Source organism: Artemia sp. Qi Xiang Cuo, chromosome 21, assembly GCF_049724085.1.
Source record: "Artemia sp. Qi Xiang Cuo chromosome 21, ASM4972408v1, whole genome shotgun sequence".
Lineage (NCBI taxonomy): Eukaryota > Metazoa > Arthropoda > Branchiopoda > Anostraca > Artemiidae > Artemia > Artemia sp. Qi Xiang Cuo.
In genome coordinates, this window is record NC_142814.1 from 38,111,579 (window position 1) to 38,126,314 (window position 14,736).

A 14,736-nucleotide genomic window follows, 5' to 3' on the forward strand; every position below is an offset into this window, starting at 1 on the left:
CCCATAACAATTTTAGCTATTTCTTTCTCCGTCGCTGGTTCCAAAAACATTGACTTCATACAAGGTGGCACAAGATAAGACCTGAAGTTGGATCCTGAAGGAGAAGAACCAACAGCCGAAGTAGTCGTTTTACCAATATTCGCAAAATATGAAGTAAATGCATCTTGAACATTCAGTTCATCTTCGATGATTTTTCCATCGAGATCCGAAAAAGAAGGGGCTGATGGAGACTGAAAAGAGGGCCTAAGCACAGAATTTATAACCTGCCATGTTTTTCGTATATCTTTTCCACAATCTGAAAAACGATTAAAATAATACTGGGACTTGGTCTTTCGACACACAGAATTATAAATATTCCTAAAAATTTTAAATCGCTGAAAGCAAATAGCTTTCATTGAGGGGCTAGCAGATTTAAAGGCCATCCAGGGAATATTTTTTATCCAACAACTCTAAAGGAGCCCAAGGGTGATCCAAGGACCTACATGAAAAGCATTCTTAGACCTTCAATTAGAAAGTGAAAAAAAACACATATCAAGAACAGCGTCTATAATAGACTCATCAAAAGTATCAAATAAATTACAAAAATCAGAATCACTCTCAAAACCGCCCCAAGAAATTTCTGCCAATCTTGACCTAAGAAGCATCAATTCCACTTCACCAAACCTAAAAGGCCTCTTACCAGACTCACCAGTCCTCTCAATAGTCAGTTTATCAAAACAGTATCTAGAGTAAACAGGGAAATGATCGGAAATGTCGCTCACTAAAACATAATTTTGGATGAAGGTGGCCGTACATAAAATATTGTCAATCAGAGATGACGTACTCTCTGTTATGCGAGATGGGATACATACAGAAGGTAAAGTACCTGCGGCAAGCATGGACGACAGAAAATCCAAAGATACAGAAGACTTTATATCCATCAAGTTTATATTAAAATCTCCCATAATAATTAATTCAGTCGACTGTTTTAGGATGGTATCCAGTAGGTCATTAAGGGTGTGTAGAAACAGTGGAATAGATCCACTAGGAGATCGATAAATAATACCAACAATTAAATCCTTACCTCCACATTTAATATCTACGAAAAGTTGACTCAAATACACCTTCGATATTTCTGGATAAATCCATTCTAAGAGAATATGGGAGATTATTAGAAAAATACAAAGCAAGACCACCCTTCGCCATCTTTTTTCGATTCAGTCGTTCCATTTTATAACCTTGCAAATCCAAAAGCATATCATTTTTAGAGTCTAAAAAAGTCTCGCATAAACAAAGAACGTCAAGTAGCCCCCCAGAAGAAATATGTTTCAGATGTTCTACTGAAGAACAATGAACCTGAATATTCAACTGGAGCACTGAAAAATATCCATCCCGCTTGACAGCCTCCCTCAGACTAGAAACACATATACTAATTACTGTGTGGTTCACTGTGATCAAATCACTGTTGACATGTCCGATAGAATTATTAATAATGCTTACAACATCTAACAGGTTATTTTCAAGCTCAAAAAGTCGTCCTACAACTGGGGGTGTTTCTAATTTGCCAGTAAAAAAAAGACAATCGATTTTAGATATGGCATTAAATCATAAAATATACATGTAAAAAAAAAAAAAAAAAAAAAAAAAAAAAAAAAAAAAAAATCTAAGCACAATCCGCGAATGATCGAATCTTTCGTATCATTGATTGACCAGGTGGTTTAGCCAAAATTTGCCCGCGGTCAGTCCATACATTAAATTTACCGAAGCAATCTCTTGCCGCATTTAAAATTTCACGACACTTTTTTGTCAGCGATTCTGATAAAAATATTCCACTCTTTGCTAGTTTAGTCTTTTCTTTGAAAACAACTCGAGCTAATTCCACATTTTTGAAGCGTATTAGCACTGGAGACACTTTAGATTGATCGTTAGAGTCATTCAAACTAAATCGATAAACATTTACAATATTATTAACTTCAAAACCAGGGACCAGCATCTTGTCTTTAATGATAGCCTATACTTCTTTCTTTAGGTCATTTCCAGGCCTCTGCCTTACTCCATTCATCACTAAGCAATCCAACCTCTTTTCTTGTTCAAAAACATCCACTTTCAATTCCAATGACAAAATCCTACTTTCCAAGCTTTTAACCACTGCAAATAGTCCTTTAAGTGATTTTTCTATTTCTTGGAATTTTGGGTTGTAATCAATGGAAATAGCATCATGAATTTTTTTTACTATAATATCAATTGCTTGATTCGCTGTATCAGGGTCTGATAGTTTAGCCTTAACTTGACGGGAAATCTCAGCTGTAAGATTCACTTGTGTCCGATTTAATTCATCCTGGGTAAAAGCTATTTTTTGCAGGATTAGGCTAGGTGCCAGTGAGTCTTCTGCAATAACGCTCGCTGGGTTTAATGCTAGATAAGTAGGTGATGACGATTTATAAATGTCTGGAAACGAATCTAATTCGGTAAATGCTTTACCAACATCTTTTTCCGTTCTTTTGCGAGCACTAGGGTTATCCGAAAGTAATTTCAAATTAGACTCTAAAACTTGGTGCTCAGAATGATCGCCGTAGCAAAAAACTGTATATCTCCATAATCCTTTAGCACCACTTTTTGACTGCAAAACAATTGCTGGCCAAGGGGGGGTAACTTTTGAAACTAGCGAGAACAATTTCAAAAGGCTTGAATTTCGACATGAGCGTAGCACTGAAAATAAATAATTACTTATCTTTGAGTGGGCCAATTAATCCAGTAATTTGCAAATAATTTCAAGTAATTGCAAGTAGTCCAAGTATTTCAACGCACGATTCAGATGATAATAGTGCTGAATACTAATCCAAAGCCACAATCCATAAATAATCCTTAAGCCGTAATCACATGCAAGTCACTTGTGTAATCAGATTTTAGCTTAATAATTTATTACGCAAAATCAATTGGCTCCGTGCCTAGGTTTATCCACAAGTAAAAAATTAATCCATGAAATGTACTTTTTATTTTAAGATGTGAACTGGTCAGAGACTGAATGAGTAGATTAATTGCATTCCAGACTTTCAATATAATTTTAGCCTACTATTAAAAGGACACTTATCGTTGAAATTTTTACTTTTCATTCGATTTCATTTAATCATATAGATTGATGCCTAATAAAACTGTTTTTACGAACACTGGTAATTGTTAAAACAATATATTTACATTGAAAACAATATTTTGAATTGACAAAGTAATAAATGATTTAACTGTTTGTTTTTTGTATATTTGAAAGAAATCTATCTAAAAGAATAAAAGTACAGATAAAAATTTACTAAAATCAGCCTAATGATTCTGAATTAATTGTTGAAAATATGCTGATATTAATTCCTGTAAGTCTCAGCAATTTTTGATTTTTGAAAGACTATTTAAAATATACTGATGTATTCAAATGCAATGACGAACCCTGGCAAAAAAAAATGTCATTTTTCCCTAAGAACACTCTCCGACCAGATTCCGCCCACCACGAGCTGTTTTTCAGCCTGTTTCTACTTTGTCACCCTCTCGGCTGCTGTGCCAAGGACTTTCAGATATAAGTTTCACGCCAAATGAAAAAGTCAGTCCCAACCCCATTTCTTCGGAGCTCATGCCTCAAATCTGAATATTCTTTTATGAATGAAGTGCCCCCAAGAGATTTGTTGCCCTTTTTCGGTGTAACTATTTTATTATGCGATGAGATCCCTTTCAAACAGTTCGTGGTAACAAACTGTAAGTAAGGAGCGAACCGGCTCAATAGTAACTAAAACCCTAAAAACGGAATTTTGACACCAATAGATACATCAAAAGAATCGAGGTTTCACCCAGACTTTTGTGATGATTTCAAATATCTAGGATTCATTATGTTTAGTCTTACCCATCATAAGTAACGAGCCTGAAAATATTTGCCTTATTTTCGAAAAAAAGGGGGAACACCCCCTAAAAGTGATAGAATCTTAATGAAAACCACACCATCAGATTCAGCGTGTCAGAAAACCTTATTGTAGTGGTATCAAGCTCTTATCTGCAAAAATGTAGAATTCTGTATTTTTTGCCAGAAGAAAGATCACGGATGTTTGTTTATTTTTTATTTTTTTTTTTGTTGTTGTTTGTTTGTTTTTCCCAGGGGTGATCGTAACGATCCAGTGGTCCTAGAATATCGCGAGAGAGCTTATTCGAATGGAAACTAAAAGTTATAGTGCCCTTTTTAAGTGACTTTCTAAGTCCTTTTAAATTGGAGGGCAACTAGACCCCCTCCCGCGCTGATTTTTTTCCAAAGTCACCCGATCAAAATTTTGAGATTTTGTTCAGCATAGTCGAAAATCTAATAGCTATGTCTTTGAGCATGACTAATCCCCACAGTCCCAGGGGAACGGCTACAAGTTATGAACTTTGCCCATTGTTTACATATAGCATTGGTTATTGGGAAGTATACAGACATTTTCCTAGTAGGGGTCGGCGGGAGGGGATTACGCGGGAGGAGGTTCATGGGGGAAGGAACATTTCTGTGAAGGGGGCGCCGGATTCCCCAGCACTATTTAAAAAACGATCAGAAATTAAATAAAAAAACAAGTTTTTCAACTGAAAGTAAGGAGAAACATAAAAAATTAAAACGAACATTAATTATTACGTATATGGGGGAGTTTGCCCCCAGTCAATACTTTGCTCTTTGCGCTAAAGTTTTTTTTATTACTTTCAAAAGAGCTATCTATTCTAATTAAACGGCCTTTGTGATTCAGGGGTCATTCTTAAAGAACTGGAACAAAATTCGAACTTTAGCGTAATGAGGGAGGCATTGACTAGGGGGCAAACCCCCTCATATACGTAATAGTTTATGTTCGTCTTAAGTTTTAATGCTGCTCCTTGCTTTCAGTTGAAAAAACCTCGATTTTTTTATTTAATTGACACAATGACTTAAGGATAGAAGTGTTGAGCCGATTAGATAAAAGTTTTGGCCTTTTTTCGGACCCAGTTTTAGGAAACCATACATCAAACTAATTTTCTTTTACATTAGGTTCAACTTAACCCAAGGACTTGCGGTTGCAAGTTTCAAACTTATCACTGAAATTTGTTGCCCATTTCTAGGCATTCTAAGCTCCCCCCCCCCTCCCTCACGTCAAAAAATGTATAACCTTCTTGTTCCAAGGAATAATCTGTTATATATTCAGCCCACCCGACAACCAAAATCAAATATCCATCCCTTATCCGACTATATAACCTATCTGTAAACAATTGGCAAGTTGCATAATTTGCGGCTTTCACCCCCACTGGTTGGGGGGGGTTGCATTCGACATTTGAAATAGCTTCGACGCTTGATTAGAGCCTACATTTTCAAATAGAATGTGCTCCTCTCAGTTTCCTACAACCACTCCTTCCATACGAAGCGGTCAGAGGGAGGAGGGACAGAAAAATATAATAGCCGTTTTGTAAGTCTTGAGGTAATTTTCCCATTATATTATATGCATAGGCATCTAAAAGTTCGTTTGAAGTTGGGAAATGTACTTTTGGAAAGTGAGCTCCCTGTAGTTTATTCGTCGGAATAAAGCAATGAGCCATCTCATCACCGATTATCTACAACAACACGCCTCTTCCAGCACAGATTGGCCTACATATTAGTTGCGTTTCAAAAGGGTTGGATACATCAGTGCTTTTTTATGCGGACGATCTGTTAAATCCGTGCCGGTCAATAGCTAATCTTCAACAGAGATTTGATAACCTATCTGATAGATATCTACGAATAGGACTAAGTATCAATGCCATAAAGTCCCAAGTCCTTAATTAACACGGTGGTTATGTGCCCGATAGTGTCTCTCTAGGTGATAGTGAAATGGCATCCGCCACTGTACTAACATATTTAGGTCTCCCGATTGGGTCTTCCATTAAAAATACACGAAAGCTTTTGCTTCGGAATGCTGAACGCAAACTTAGAATTGTTTATGCTGGTGTTGTTACATCGCAACTTAATCTGGAACGGAAAGCCCTTTCTCGAATCTATGATAGTGTGGCTCTCCCGCAAATCCTATATTTGACCCCATTTTGGGACATTTTTACTGAGTCTGATAGGCGAGAGGTTTTTGCTTCAGGCCCCTCGGTGGTTCAAGAACAGGTATATCGTTAACCGTTTTGGTGTGGTGGAACCGGCTCCAGCCGGCGATGAACAGTTTTAGAAACTGAGTAACCACCCCTCTTCTAATCCGTGGAAGAGGTGCACTGTCTTTGATGTGGAATTATTAGTAATTTGTGTATATCTTTATGACATATTTGTTTTGTTTTCCTTTCTTTTATTGTACTCCATCGTTTCTTTTTTTGTTTATAGATGGGTAATAAAGAACATTCATTCATTCATTCAATACATGGGAGGCCTACGCCTCTTTAACAAATCGTTGGCTCTAAGAAAATATAAAGTACTTTTAGTGGGCCTTTGGTAGCCCCTTTATTAGGTTCTCAAACATAATTTTACAATAAAAATTTAAACCCTACTATTCTGCCGCCAATTGGAATTTTTAAAATTTGATTCTTCTTTAAATACTTTAAGGTGTTATTCTGAATAATACACCTTCATTCGTCCTTTACATTAAGCATACTCCATTTTATTTTTGGCACAGGGTTTTAACATGAGCCAAACTTCAACAAGCTAATTATTAGCAAAAGAACCATGTTTTTGTATACACTCATTCTCTATTTATACAATTTCCATTTAGAGAAGGTAGAGAAATGGAGAGAGAGAGAGAGAGAGAGAGAGAGAGAGAGAGAGAGAGAGAGAGAGAGAGAGAGAGAGAGAGAGAGAGAGAGAGAGAGAGAGAGAGAGAGAGAGAGAGAGAGAGAGAGAGAGAGAGAGAGAGAGAGAGAGAGAGAGAGAGAGAGAGAGAGAGAGAGAGAGAGAGAGAGAGAGAGAGAGAGAGAGAGAGAGAGAGAGAGAGAGAGAGAGAGAGAGAGAGAGAGAGAGAGAGAGAGAGAGAGAGAGAGAGAGAGAGAGAGAGAGAGAGAGAGAGAGAGAGAGAGAGAGAGAGAGAGAGAGAGAGAGAGAGAGAGAGAGAGAGAGAGAGAGAGAGAGAGAGAGAGAGAGAGAGAGAGAGAGAGAGAGAGAGAGAGAGAGAGAGAGAGAGAGAGAGAGAGAGAGAGAGAGAGAGAGAGAGAGAGAGAGAGAGAGAGAGAGAGAGAGAGAGAGAGAGAGAGAGAGAGAGAGAGAGAGAGAGAGAGAGAGAGAGAGAGAGAGAGAGAGAGAGAGAGAGAGAGAGAGAGAGAGAGAGAGAGAGAGAGAGAGAGAGAGAGAGAGAGAGAGAGAGAGAGAGAGAGAGAGAGGGAGAGAGAGAGAGAGAGAGAGAGAGAGAGAGAGAAAAACAGAAAGAGAGAGGAAGAGAGAGAGAGAGAGAGAGAGAGAGAGAGAGAGAGAGAGAGAGAGATTTGTAATATTTCAATTAATTTTTGAAAAATAAAGATAAATAAAAGGTTAACGAACATACTTTTGCGTTGCAGTTTTTGCTTCTCAATCTCAACTTCTGCTAAGTCTTCTTTCAATTCCTTGTCCCATGTAGAGTTTTTTCCTCTACGTTTATTAATGTCGGCTAGCAACCCCATCTTTATTCTGTACTCTGCATCGAGCTTGTCATAATTCTCTCTCTCTTTTGAAATGTTTTGTATAAACCTCTGCAAGAAATATTTTTCTAGAATTTCTTATACAATTATATTTTATTTGAAACAGATATATAACTTGTGTAATTACATTCTATTTGTATTCTTATAAAATTATTTCGTGAAAACTACTACTATTAAAAGCTCACTGTAGCACAAAGCCACCTGGGGCTAACTTAGTTAAACATGCCCTTCCCCCGACATCCAGATCTATTGAAATTATCCCTCCTTACAACCCACCAGGAAGTTCCCACCCATTCGGGGGACGACCTGATTTACGTTTGGCCCTAGATGGTTGGCCGACAAGGATGATGTGTCCTTCATCCGCAAAATGTGTCCTAGCCATCTCAACATTTCTCTCTAGCACTAGAAAGCGAGATTGTATGACGGAAGTTTTCATCTCCCTCAAATCCCTTCTCCGACCCCCCATTCGGGACGACCATATTTTCGTTTGGCCCTAGATGGTTGGCCGACAAGGATGATCTTTGGCAATCTGTCATCCTTCATATGCAGAACGTAGCCAAGCCATCTCAACCTTTCTCTCTAGCCCTTAAAAACCGGGATTGAATGACATTTTTCGTACAGCTTACTGCTTGAGATACGGTATGTACATTTTTTGAAACTCATTTCTGAAGCTAAGAGCCAAAATTAGTCCACGCCATATTCTTACGTGTGCTTGATTAGGCACCGATAAGATCCTAAAAAACCGTCCCTGTTCAACAGTTAATTACTTACGTCCGTTTTATTTTCCCATCTAAAGAGCGACGAAGACCACACTGCCTTTCCATCATAAACTACTAATAACATTTGAAATAGACAACAAATAAACAACAAAAGTCCTGGTTGAAATTTTTTGAAGTAAAAATGCTAGGTTTTTTTTATTTTTTTTTTAGTTTCAGTGGTTGTATTTTAATGTACACTTTCTTTTATATTTTCATTTGTGTTGTACTGAGGACAGCCCTTGGACATGGGGTCGAAATATTTATTTAAAGTTTGGAATTCCTCTGTCTTCACTGTCATCAAGAACAACGGTGTGGTCGCTATAACCAGAGGTTCCTTCACAGAGCTTGGTGCATAATTAAATAGGTATCGACCCCCCCCCCTCACCATCCTGTTTTATTCGCAATAAATACGTAATTTAAAACATTAATGATCACTAGCTCTACGAGAGTAAACATAAGCTCACATAAGTTTATTAATCGACATTCACAAACAAATAAATAAATTAAACAACACTTTCGCGCTGGAGAAAACCTATGAGGGTTTGCGATTGCGCGAAAGTTCACGTTACTACTTACCTATTAACTCGACTATTTACTTAAACCCCAACTATTTAAATAAAACTATTATAAATAAACCAAAAATCGATAAACTATAACTTATATATATGAAAGAAATATAGATAAATACATAAATAACTGAATTAAAAATAATAATAGATAAATAAAGTATAAAAGAAAAATAATAATAATAGATCCATTCACCATCACTCATAATAATAATAGATCCATTCACCATCACTCATAATACTCAACTCCCTCTCCCTCCCCCGCCCTTCCAACCTTACCGTAGCCCCAACCAACCCTTACCTTCCCATTCCACACTGACCTCTCCTGCTCCTCTTTCTCCCCTACCCAACCTACCAGCCATAATAAAATTTTACAAATCCCCTCCCCCCCAAAAAATAATCTTTTAAATTCTTTTTAAATTGAGGTACGCGTTCCGCCACTCTAATGCTCAATGGTAGATCATTCCATACTGATGGGCCCAGATGTTTATTGAAAATGAAGACCTGGTACCATGACGCAAATCAACAACTATATTATCACTTTGCCTAGTTCCATAATTATGCAGGTCACTATTAATTTGGTAAAAATTCTTAAAAACATCAGGGGTTAAACCATTCTTACACTGAAACACCTGAAACACAAATATGGCAGCTTGGTAATCTCTTATCTGACCTACATTAAGGAGCTTCAGGAACCTAAAATAAGCACACGTGTCATGTACATCCTGGACATACCTACCGATTGTTCTAACAGCTTTATTTTGTAGAACTTGCAGTCTTCTATAGTTGCATAAGAAGTTACTGCTCCATAGGAGGCAACAGTAGGAGATATATGGATAAACCAACGAATAATATGTAGTTAAACGTATTCTTTGAGAGAGAAAGTACTGCAGGCGTTAAAATATTCCTGCCCCACGGGTAATTTTGATGAAATTACGTCATTGTGACACTTCCATGCTAGATGGCAATGAAAATAAAAACCGAGGTAGCAAAGAAGATCAACTTCCTGAATCAGATTACCCCATGAAGTTACCTGGCCAGACACATCCAGTGGTGTACGAACTGTACAAAACGTCATTAAAAATGTGTTGCGAACATTTACACACAATAAACTTAAGGCCCGTTCTTTTGCACTAAGATCTCACATCTTTGTGCAAAGATTTCCGTTCTTTTGACTCATCTTTGTTCTAAGATCTTACAGCTCACTGACGTTAGCAAAAAGTGTGAAAGACGCCATCTTTCTGCCATATAGAACAATGACGAGAGAACTTTGATGATATACTCATCATTGTTCTCAGACCGCTGATCACAGCAGAAAGATGAAAGACGTTTGCAAAAGAACGCCACAAGATGTAAGATCTTAGTGCTAAGATTTCACTTTGAAGCGTTCTTGGTCAAAAGATGTAAGATCTTAGCGCATAGATGAGTAAAAGAACGACCCTTTAATGAAAAAATTATTTGAAAAAAACTACGTTTTCTAAAGAGTTAAAGAGGCTGAGTTACAAGGTCGAACCTTAAAACGTACAGGGATTAGGAGGCACAGTTGAGGCTGCCGCCCCCAAACTCCCGCTTTCGCAGCCTTTAAATATAAAAAAAATTTCTTTAAACTGAAAGTAAGGAGCGACATTAAAACTTAAAAAGAACAGAAATTATTCCGTATATGAAAGAGGCTGTGCCCTCCTCAACGCCTCGCTCTTTACGCTAAAGTTTTTATTGTTTAAAAAAAGAGTTGTGAGAAAGTCAAACTTTAGCGTAAAGAGCGAGGCGTTGAGGAGGGCACAGCCTCTTTCATATACGGAATAATTTCTGTTCTTTTTAAGTTTTAATGTCGCTCCTTACTTTCAGTTTAAAGAAATTTTTTTTTTATATTTAAAGGCTGCGAAAGCGGGGGTTTGGGGGCGGCAGCCCCCCAACTGTGCCTCCTAATCCCTGTACGTTTTAAGGTTCGACCTTGTAACTCAGCCTCTTTAACTCTTTAGAAAACGTAGTTTTTTTCAAATAATTTCTGCACGTTTTTGTACAGTTTATTACTTATTATTGCTTGACTAACTGTTAGCTGATCGTGTCAGGAGTTAAAGATGGGGGCTGCCGCCCCCCAAACCCCCCGCTCTTGAACATTCTTATGTTAAGGCTTTTAATTCCTGAATACTCAAATCACGTCGTACAGGGTGCCTCCTAATCCCTGTACGTTTTAAGGTTCGAACTTGTGACTCAGCCTCTTTAACAGCCCCCCAACTGTTCCTCCTAATCCCTGTACGTTTTAAGGGTCGAACTTGTAACTCATACTATTTAACTATTTAGAAAAAGTAATTTTTTTCAAATAATTTAAAAAAGAAACTGAGTTTCTTTTCAAAGTATATAAAAAAGTTGCTCTGATGGTGAATCGAACCCGAGTTTTCCGTTTGAAAGTCTGAAGTCTCAGCCGCTGGACTATACAAACACAATAGTAATTGTTGTTTAGCAAAAAGAAGGTATTTTCGACGCAAGCAAATTCCCAAAAATCTTGATATGTGGTTTTTGGAAAACAGGGAAGGAGTGATCAGATTGAGCTGAAATTTCGACGATAAGCTCCCAGGCCCCAGGAAAGCTTATCCTATAAATTTGAGCCCGATCTGACAACGTTAAAGGGGGGGTTGTGGAGGGAAAAATTAACATGGGCTAATATAGGAAAACGAGGTTTTTCGTAAATGTAAAGTCGGGGGATAATTTTTTCGGTCTGAAAATATCAAAAGGCCCTAACAGGTCGAATTCTGCTTCGAATGAGTCCTCATTCAACCGGATCCGGGGCCAACGGGGGCCTGTTGGCTTGGCTAACAAAAAAAAAAAGAGATGATGATGAATCGTAAGTGGATATATTTGGTTTTTTGAAAACCGGGAAGGAGCGATTGGTTTCAGCTGATTATTCGAGGATAATCTCCCGAGCTCTAGGAAAGCTCAACCTTTAAATTTCAACACAATCGGACAACGTTAAAGGGGGGCTGTGGTGGGAGGGTCCAAACTTCCGGCCCAGTTTACCCCATGAAGATAAAGTCGGAGGAGGATGAAATTTTGCAAGTTTCTTCGTTTGAGCTTGGGCTACAAAATGCAATTACCGCCGTCTCTCTGCGACCTCTAGGACCTGAAATCGCTTAACATTGTGGTGGGTCGCCTCTTTATAGAGGCACGGTATGTACATTTTTTGAAACTCATTTCTGAAGCTAAGAGCCAAAATTAGTCCACGCCATATTCTTACGTGTGCTTGATTAGGCACCGATAAGATCCTAAAAAAACCGTCCTTGTTCAACAGTTAATTACTTACGTCCGTTTTATTTCCCATCTAAAGAGCGACGAAGACCACACTGCCTTTCCATCATAAACTACTAATAACATTTGAAATAGACAACAAATAAACAACAAAAGTCCTGGTTGAAATTTTTTGAAGTAAAAATGCTAGGTTTTTTTTATTTTTTTTTTAGTTTCAGTGGTTGTATTTTAATGTACACTTTCTTTTATATTTTCATTTGTGTTGTACTGAGGACAGCCCTTGGACATGGGGTCGAAATATTTATTTAAAGTTTGGAATTCCTCTGTCTTCACTGTCATCAAGAACAACGGTGTGGTCGCTATAACCAGAGGTTCCTTCACAGAGCTTGGTGCATAATTAAATAGGTATCGGGCCCCCCCCTCACCATCCTGTTTTATTCGCAATAAATACGTAATTTAAAACATTAATGATCACTAGCTCTACGAGAGTAAACATAAGCTCATATAAGTTTATTAATCCACATTCACAAACAAATAAATAAATTAAACAACACTTTCGCGCTGGAGAAAACCTATGAAGGTTTGCGATCGCTCGAAAGTCCACGTAACTACTTACCTATTAACTTAACTATTTAGATAAACCTCAACTATTTAATTACAACTATTATAAATAAACCAAAAATCGATAAACTATAACCTATATATATGAAACAAATATAGATAAATACATAAATAACTGAATTAAAAATAATAATAGATAAATAAAGTATAAAAGAAAAATTATAATAATAGATCCATTCACCATCACTCATAATAATAATAGATCCATTCACCATCACTCATAATACTCAACTCCCTCTCCCACCCCCGCCCATCCAACCTTACCTTAGCCCCTACCAACCCTTACCTTCCCATTCCACACTGACCTCTCCTGCTCCTCTTCCTCCCCAACCCAACCTACCAGCCATAATAAAATTTTACAAATCCCCCCCCCCCCCCAAAAAAAAAAAAAATCTTTTAAATTCTTTTTAAATCGAGGTACGCGTTCCGCCGCTCTAATGCTCAATGGTAGATCATTCCATACTGATGGACCCAGGTGTTTATTGAAAATGAAGACCTGGTACCATGACACAAATCAACAACTATATTATCACTTTGCCTAGTTCCATAATTATGCAGGTCACTATTAATTTGGTAAAAATTCTTAAAAACATCAGGGGTTAAACCATTCTTACACTGAAACACCTGAAACACAAATATGGCAGCTTGGTAATCTCTTATCTGACCTACATTAAGGAGCTTCAGGAACCTAAAATAAGCACACGTGTCATGTACATCCTGGACATACCTACCGATTGTTCTAACAGCTTTATTTTGTAGAACTTGCAGTCTTCTATAGTTGCATAAGAAGTTACTGCTCCATAGGAGGCAACAGTAGGAGATATATGGATAAACCAACGAATAATATGTAGTTAAAAGTATTCTTTGAGGGAGAAAGTGCTGCAGACGTCGAAGTATTCCTGCCCCACGGGCAATTTTTGATGAAATTGCGTCACTGTGACACTTCCATGCCAGGTGACAACCAAGATAAAAACCTAGGTAGCGGAGATGATCAACTTGCTGAACTGGATTACCCCACAAAGTTACCTGGCCAGACACATCCAGTGGTCTACCAACTGTACAAAACGTGATTAAAAATGTCTTGCGAACATTTACACATAATAGACTTAAGGCCCATTCTTTTGCACTAAGACCTTACATTTAAGATCTCGCATATTTCTGCAAAGATTTCTGTTCTTTTAACTCATCATTGTTCTAAGATCTTACATCTCACGGATGTTAGCAAAAACTGTGAAAGACGCCATCTTTCTGCTATATAGAACAATGATGAGAGAACTTTGATGATATACTCATCATTGTTCTCAGACCGCTGATCAGAGCAGAAAGATGAAAGACGTTTGCAAAAGAACGCCAGAAGATGTAAGATCTTAGTGCTAAGATTTCCCTTTTAAGCGTTCTTGGTAAAAAGATGTAAGATCTTAGCACATAGATGAGTAAAAGAACGACCCTTTAATGAAAAAATTATTTGAAAAAAACTACGTTTTCTAAAGAGTTAAAGAGGCTGAGTTACAAGGTCGAACCTTAAAACGTACAGGGATTAGGAGGCACAGTTGGGGGGCTGCCGCCCCCAAACCCCCGCTTTCGCAGCCTTTAAATATAAAAAAAAAATTTCTTTAAACTGAAAGTAAGGAGCGACATTAAAACTTAAAAAGAACAGAAATTATTCCGTATATGAAAGAGGCTGTGCCCTCCTCAACGCCTCGCTCTTTACGCTAAAGTTTTTATTGTTTAAAAAAAGAGTTGTGAGAAAGTCAAACTTTAGCGTAAAGAGCGAGGCGTTGAGGAGGGCACAGCCTCTTTCATATACGGAATAATTTCTGTTCTTTTTAAGTTTTAATGTCGCTCCTTACTTTCAGTTTAAAGAAATTTTTTTTATATTTAAAGGCTGCGAAAGCGGGAGTTTGGGGCGGCAGCCCCCAACTGTGCCTCCTAATCCCTGTACGTTTTAAGGTTCGACCTTGTAACTC

At 37.7% G+C, this 14,736-nt stretch overlaps 1 protein-coding gene across 1 annotated transcript in view; it reads right to left on the reverse strand.

The window, feature by feature from the left end:
• LOC148939512 (uncharacterized) overlaps positions 1-14,736 on the reverse strand; it is a 51,093-nt gene that overhangs the window by 9,620 nt on the left and 26,737 nt on the right. Inside the window, exon 4 of the mRNA XM_089107263.1 lies at positions 7,449-7,632. Within this exon, the coding sequence (XP_088963389.1) occupies positions 7,449-7,632 (184 nt within the window). The remainder of the gene's footprint in view (positions 1-7,448; positions 7,633-14,736) is intronic.